At 30.1% G+C, this 8,210-nt stretch overlaps 1 protein-coding gene across 1 annotated transcript; it reads right to left on the bottom strand.

The window, feature by feature from the left end:
- Positions 1 to 4,791: 4,791 nt before the first annotated feature.
- LOC111686675 (dnaJ homolog subfamily C member 2) lies at positions 4,792 to 6,938 on the bottom strand. Its single transcript, XM_023449040.2, has 3 exons — positions 6,599 to 6,938; positions 6,396 to 6,541; positions 4,792 to 6,337 (listed from the first exon to the last, which is right to left on the bottom strand). Exons 1-3 carry the CDS (start codon positions 6,838 to 6,840, stop codon positions 4,830 to 4,832), a joined length of 1,896 nt encoding a protein of 631 aa, XP_023304808.2. The 5' UTR covers positions 6,841 to 6,938; the 3' UTR covers positions 4,792 to 4,829.
- Between the last annotated feature and the right edge of the window lie 1,272 nt (positions 6,939 to 8,210).

Genomic DNA, 8,210 nt, shown 5'->3' with positions numbered 1-8,210 from the left:
AATTAGAATAATTAAATCCAAAGCTATATGAAAATTAATAAAATTGTATTTATTTAAAAAAGGTGGGTTTAAAAATACTGTTATGTATAAAACAGTAGTATTAATTTCAATATAATGATTCCAGATAACGTTTGAATACTTTAAGTAAAAATGTTAATGTATTTTGTTTTTGTTACGATAATGAAATACAAATAAAATTTTAGCTCAAAGTGATCATACCTAATCTAGAAACAGGACCTAAACGCGCTAATAGTTTAAAAAATATTGAGAGAAAAGATTTAACTCAAATAAATCTAAATAGGTTAAAAATGCAATGTTCATCAAATGAAAGACGAAACATACAACTTGAAAAAGTGATTAAATGCTTATAACTCCTAAACCAATTAAGATATTAGACTTCGTTTAAAAATAATGGAAATGGAAGCCGTTTAGAGTTGTTAACTTATTCCTAAAATAGTATTTTAATGTAAAATATGACAACTTACTTTTTATTTTAATTTATATAATCCTTGAAGATAATTACTTGTTGGTATATATTTAATAAACTTCGCCAATTAACAAACCCTTATTAAAAGTTTATTAACAGTTGACTTTTAGCACAACACTGTCATATTGTTTTTTATTGCTTAAGATTCACATTATATTAATTACACTATTTTTCTATGAACTTTAAATTCAATAACTCATTTAAGTTTAATAATGAATAATTAAAACTAAACATGACTGGACAAAACACAAAACATCACTGAACTTAGCAAAATTTCTGCATTATTTATTTTTATTTTTTTCGCGTTCACGCTAAAAAATGGAGTATTTATATATTTTTGTTTTTGTACTCTTCTTACTTTCATCCGGAAGTAACCTAAAACTATACTTTCAGACGGCGAAAACTAGAAATCAATGTATTTTGTTTTTGTAAAATGTGTGTTTTCACCCAACTCTCATACAGAAGTCACTAAATCGTATACTTCCAGATGAAAAAAGTTCAACAGTCATGTTTTTTTGTTTAAGCAAAATAGATGCACTCTTCTAACTATCATCCGGAAGTAACTTAAAAAAACTACAATTGTCAGACGAGAGCACACATTTTACAAAAACAAAATACATTGATTTCTAGTTTTCGCCGTCTGGAAGTATACTTTTAGGTTACTTACGGATGATAGTAAGAATAGTACAAAAAAAAAAAATATAAATACTCCATTTTTTAGCGTGAAAAAAAAATAAATAAATAATGCAGAAATTTTCAGTGATGTTTTGTTCAGTCATGTTGAGTTTTAATTATTCATCGTAAAACTTAAATGAGTTATTGAATTTAATGTTCATAGAAAAATAGTGTAATTAAAATATTGTCAATCTTAAGTAATAAAAAACAATATGACAGTGTTGTGTTAAAAATCAACTGTTAATAAACATTTAAGAAGGTTTTCTTAATTGGCGAAGTGTATTAAATATATACCAAAAAGTATAAGTAAGGATTATATAAATAAAATTAAAAAGTAAGTTGTCATATAAAAATACTATTTTAGGAATATGTTAACAACTCTTAACGGCTTCCATTTCCATTATTTTTAAAAAAGTCTAATATGTTTAATTAAAAATGTTTTTATATTAAATTTCGACTCTCTCTTAATTCGTTTAGGAGGTATAAGCATTTAAAGACTTTTTCAAGTTGTAGATTTCGACTTTCATTTGATGAACATAGCATTTTTAACATATTTAGATTTATTTGAGTTAAGTCTTAACTTTCAATATTTTTAAAACTATTTTTAAAACGCGTCTAGGTCTGGAATCATTATATTGAAATTAATACTACTGTTTTATACATAAATTATTTTTTGACTTGGGTCACTCGACACGAAATTGCCCATATAAGATATTTAATATTGAAATCAGATATTTTTAAACCCACCTTTTTTAAATAAATACAATTTTATTAATTTTCATATAGCTTTGGATTTAATTATTCTAATTATAGGTACTTTTTTAGTTATTAACACCAGGTCTTTCTATGACCTATCATATGATACTAATATTCTTAATATTTAGCATGCTGTTCTCAAGATATTGAACCTAAGTATTAGAAGAGATCAACCAAAAAACAGTATTGCAATATTAGTGTCAAAAGCAATATCCCGTTTAGGGTCGTTAAGGTGTTTCTATCGTTAGTGACTGTAAATAATTTAAAAAATAATCCATGACTTAGTAATTTCAGATCTTTATAGACGGTTTAATTCCAAGTTATTGAAAAAATGTTCATGAAAGGTAATGTTTTTATTGATTCAAAACAATAAATAAATAAATTTATTAATTTTTAATTATTTTATTTTTTAGAAAGCAGTAGTTAATATTGTACCCCCTATTAAAATACTTCTAACCGAATTAAAATATAAACAAGTAGGAAAGTATAGTCGGGCATGGCCGACCATATGATACCCTACACCATGAGTATATTTTTACAATTTTTACTTTTATAAAATTTATTTTTTATTTTTTGTAAAGAAACTGTTGAATATTACCATAATTCCAAAATATTTAAGCCATTTATTGATAACAAACTAAAATTTCTAAATGAGGCTTTATATAGGTCAAATATGGGCCGATCCTCGGTAAATTTGGGAAAAGGATATATTTCTAAATAACAGTTAGTTTTGTTGAGTTTCAATATCCCGTTTAGGTTCGTTAAGGTGTTTCTATCGTTAGTGACTGTAAATAATTTAAAAAATAATCCATGACTTAGTAATTTCAGATCTTTATAGACGGTTTAATTCAAAGTTATTGAAAAAATGTTCATGAAAGGTAATGTTTTTATTGATTCAAAACAATAAATAAATAAATTTATTAATTTTTAATTATTGTATTTTTTAGAAAGCAGTAGCTAATATTGTACCCCCTATTAAAATACTTCTAACCGAATTAAAATATAAAAAGGGATCTGGTAAGTTATATATGTCTTATTTCATCACGTGGTTCCATTAAAAATGTCGATTATTTGCAGAAAATGTAAAAAATGGATCTGACCGTTTAAACTTTGGTGGTAAATGTATTGGTCATAGTATAACTGGTAATTTCAATAAATACAAAAGTATGTATATTCAATATTAATTATAAGATTATTTTAGTTTATTTCGTTGAAGGATTAATGCGTTCCATAATATAACTCTTACAATTTGATGGATTAATCATAAAATTGATGAAGAACAAAAAAATATTATAGAGTCCAACGTTTTACAATTTTTGGAAGTATACCAGTCAGCAGTTGGAATATTAATACAGATTCCCTGAAAATTATCTTATTATAAGGTAATAATTCTAAATTTTTGACACATATGTACATTATACCGACTCACTCTGTATGGAAAGCAAAAACGTGTTTTTTTACGCCTCCCAAAATTTACCTTGCTTTGTTTTATGATGATTCCCAAAATATTTTAAGTGACCGCTGGACCAAATTAAAAAAAGGTATTTTGGAATTATTTTTTTTTTAATTTTTGTTTGTTTTGAAACAAAATATCCAATACGGGGTATCGTTGTACTGTATATATAGTTTAAATGCTGTATAATTTAAAACAAAATAACTAAAAAGGGACTTTTTTGTAACCGGTTCAGCTCACGACGGCCATCGATAGACTAGAAATATTTTGGGAACCATTAAAAAACATAAAGATTTTTTGAAGCTGGATAAAATATTGAATTTAACATGAAGAATCGTGTTCCCATACGATATTTTCTTTAAAACTGTCCAGCTCACGAATGGACAACACTTAACCGAAAATATTTTGGGTAACATCATATTACATAACAGCGAATATTATGAGGGGGTAACTCAAGCACCATTTTTTGTGAGTCGGTCTAATGTACATATATTACTTTTTTAGATTAGTTGTTAAATAAATTATATTTTCTACTATTTTAATTTCAATTAATTCAATAAAAACTATAAAATTTCATTTTATTTAGATTTATTTTTATAGATTTTATTTTGGTGAGAAGAAGAGAAAACTCATCTTCTAGAAGACGAGAATACTCATCTTCTAGAAGAAGAGAATACTCATCTTCAAGAAGAAGAGAATACTCTTCTTCTAGAAGAAGAGAAAACTCATCTTCTAGAAGATAAGATAGGAAAACTTCTAGATGATACTAAGTAGTCACTTCAAGAAGTGACTTCCTAGTTACATCTAGAAGAGTCTTTGGCAATACCTTACTTCCAAGAGTCATCTAGAAGTTTCTTCTGCGGGTCTTCCAGAAGTATCTTCCACGTTACTCTTAGACGTTCCCCAGCTCGGCATCAGATCTTCCCGACTGGTGACAAGAATTCTTATACTTCCGCAACATCGCTGGCGAGCTTTTATCACGTTTGGAAGTTTCACACGGGTAACTTCCGCAATAGAAAATGTTTATATGGGAGTTAGGTATTGCTGTCAAAGAGTCGGACTACTTGTTAAACTTTGGTAGTTAGCTTATAGTCAGTCTGTAAAAGTAAACTAGAAGTGAATTTTTCGCGTAGTCGACTACAAAATTGCTGGCAGGGTATGTACAACTTTTGCGGATGGAAATTTTGACAGTATAAATGTAAAATACATGTCGACTAATATAACCTTTATAATACTCGCAATTCTTGTATGTATAAAAAACTGCTAAATATTATGCTAAACAAAAAGTATTTCAGTCTAATGAAGTTATTATCTTATACGGACCTTTAATAATAAAGTTAATATCTTATACAGACCTTGTATGCAATTTTTACTTTAATTTCAAGTATACAATTAAAATTGTTTAAAACATTTCTTTTTAAAAACTGTTTATTTAAATAGAATATTTATTGAATTAAATCATTTCACTGCTTGTTGGGCTTCTTTTTTGGAATTAACCAACTCGACAAGCTCCTTGACCCTACGCAGACAATCTTTTTTTGTTCTATTAGGTATACATTCAGCAATACGATCCCAACGATCCGGAGTGGATATTGGATAAGTCTTGATAGCTTGTTCCAATAAAGCCTGTTCCTCCTTCGTCCAAGTTTTTGCAGTTGCAGCAGAGGAAGATTTCGATGATTTCATTGAATTTGCATTTCCGGGAGTTGTACTTTTCGAACAATTGCTAATGTTGTTGCCGTTAGTTTGATTTTCTTTGGTGTCACTGCTGCTATCGGTATTGGCAACTTCAGAGTTGACGGTTATATCAGAAGATACAACGACATCTTTTTTCGATTTTTCAAAACTTTCGTACGCGCTTGCATTAGCTTGTGTTTTGAGAGAACTTTTTGAAAAATCGCTATTTTGTAAAGCTTTAGCCTTATTAAGTACGTCTCGAGCTGATACATTGCTGTTACCAGACGAGTGTTGATTTATAAATGAAGCAATTACATCCCATCGCTGAGATGTACCAGCAGGGAACAAATTTACTGCTTTGATCAACAATTGAACATTTTCATTGCTCCACAGCTCGGCCTTTTTAACTTCTTTAACGATATTTTCTGTTTTCACAGGTCCAGTTCTATTTTTGTTTTGTAATTGATTAATTTCGTCCAAGTCAGCTTTAATTTTTAAATCAGCCTGTTTAAGAGCAGCAAAAAAACTATCTCTTGCACTTTTTTCCACCATTTTTTTGTTCAACTCTTGTAGCTCTGATATGTTAAAAGTCTCACAAATTTTTTCGACTCCTTCCATATTCTTAAGAACATCCTTATCGTTATTACCAAAGTACTTACTTTCTTTAGCTTTATCACGTAAAAGTTTGCGTTCCTTCTTCAAGGCCTTTTTCATTTGTTCCTTTTCTATGCGTATTTGTTCTATGCGTTTTTGTTCTGCCTTTTCAGCACGTTCTTTTGCCAATTGAGCCTCACGAATTGCCCTTTCATGCTCTGCCTTTTGTGCTTGTACAGCATCCATCTTTGCCCTTTTAGCTGCCAACTTACGCTCCTTTTCTTCATTCTTAAATTTTTGTATACGTTTATCATTATTGTAAGCCAAGTCGACAAGAGCTCGGATACGCATCATTTCTTCCTTTTTTCTCTTTATACGTGCTGCTTTGTTCTCTTTTTCAATCCACCTTCTTTCATCACGATCCTGTCCCTTTTCTTTGTCTTCTTCATCTAAATAACTAAACTCTCTCCAAGACTTGAAATCATACCAAAAACTATAGAATCGTTCAACATCCTCTCGTACAGAATTTTCATCACCAAAAGATGGCACTCCCTTTTTCTCGCTCCATCTAGAATTTAGGTTAAAATATTTTTGGAAAGATTTGTAAAAATTATTATCTATATCGGCCTGAGTTGGGAAGGAGTCATCGAATTCTGGATCAACGGAGTCAAATGAGCGTCTGGTTTTTGGTGTACCTGTAAAAAGTTAAATTTTCTCCATTCAACAGTATACTCTTTAAATCTTCTTATTTACCTAAAGTTTCATATGCTTTAGTTATACATGTAAAATAATCCTCATCCGTTTTAACATCTTCCCCTTTTGCTTTACGCTTGTCGGGATGGTGCTGCAATACCATTTTTCGGTAGGCACGCCGAATATCATCGTCCGTAGCTTCGAACCTAAAATTTGCATTAAGTTATCCTTAAGATACTTTAATATATATAAAACAAATTTACCTTAATTTTCCCAAGCCCAAAACAGCATAATGATCTTGATCTTTCCATTCCTTCGGATCCAACGATTTTAAATAATTTATATCTACCACGAACTCATCCGCAAATAGTTTTTCTTCAGATTCACTGCGCTCAATGTGCTCAGAATGAAATTTCTTTTTTGCATTTAAATACGCATTACCAACTCTTTGGACTTTTCTTCTGGCTGTTAAAAAACTACATTCAATTTCTACAAATTCAGCCATTTTCCAAATTATTATCAAAGTTTGAGTTACTTAAATTTCAATAAAAAATGTGAAATTCGCACATGTCAAGTTCAGAGACCAGTGTCGACAAACATTAATTACGTCGTTTAACTAAAAATATCGACGACGTCCTAAAATTGGCTGTGAGCCGCTTATGGTGCCTTTGGACTATGAGATTTACGTATGGAGCAAAGTAAATTAATAAAGTAGCATCACTTGAAGAGCTGACTATTCTTATACCCTCCACCACCATCAGTGGTGATAGAGAGTATATATAACTTTGTCATTCCGTGTGTAACACCAAGAAATATTCATCTGAGACCCAACAAAGTATATATATTCTGGGTCCTTATCAAATTCTGAGTCGATCTAGCTATGTCCGTCTGTCTGTGTAAAACACGCTCACGATTAAACGAAGCAATAGAATTTAACCAAATTCACCCAAAATGTTCTTAGTTTTCCTAAGTTGTTTGGTATTGAAAATGGGCAAAATCGGTTCACATCGGGAAAAGTTATGAATCAAAATTTGAAACAACCTCGAAAAAATAGGCATTTTTTACAAATTCTGATGTAATTTTCTCGAAAACTATGCAAGATAATTCCATAAAAATCGGCATATATTCGTTTCCACACAAGAGCTTAATCTCTGAGTAAAATCGCCAGAATCGGTCCACAATTTCATATACCTCCCATACAAAAGTACAAATTCCCGGAAATTTGGTTTTTTTGTTAATAACTTCGGTCGTAATGTCGATATCTTCACAAAATTTTAGAAATTGAAATTTTATGACAATAGAATTTATTCAGAGGAAATCTTTTTTTGTGGGTCCATAATTGGTCATAGCTCTCATACAAGGTCCCCTCCCGAAAATCACTTAAACGCGCACAACTCATTACTAAATTAAGATATCGATATAAAATTTGGTATAAGTATTGCTCCTATATACAGAAATATTACAATGAAAGCTTTTTTGGATCGGTCTATAATTGGTCATAGCTCCCATACAAGGTCCCCTCCCGAAAATCAGTTAAACCCGCATATCTCATTACTAAATTAAGATATCATTATAAAATTTGGTACAAGTATTGCTCTTATATACAGAAATATTACAATGAAAGATTTTTTGGATCGGTCCATATTTGGTCATAGCTCCCATACAAGGTCCCCTCCCGAACATCACTTAAATGCGCATAACTCATTAGTAAATCATGATATCGATATAAAATTTGGTACAAATATTGCTTTTATATACTGAAATATTACAGTGAACGATTTTTTGGATCGGTCCATATTTGGTCATAGCTCCCATACAAGGTCCCCTCCCGAAAATCACTTAAACGCGCATAACTCATTCGTAAATCATGATATC

Source organism: Lucilia cuprina, chromosome 5 (assembly GCF_022045245.1).
Source record: "Lucilia cuprina isolate Lc7/37 chromosome 5, ASM2204524v1, whole genome shotgun sequence".
NCBI classification, from domain to species: Eukaryota; Metazoa; Arthropoda; class Insecta; order Diptera; family Calliphoridae; genus Lucilia; species Lucilia cuprina.
This window is presented reverse-complemented; position numbering and strand designations above follow the sequence as displayed.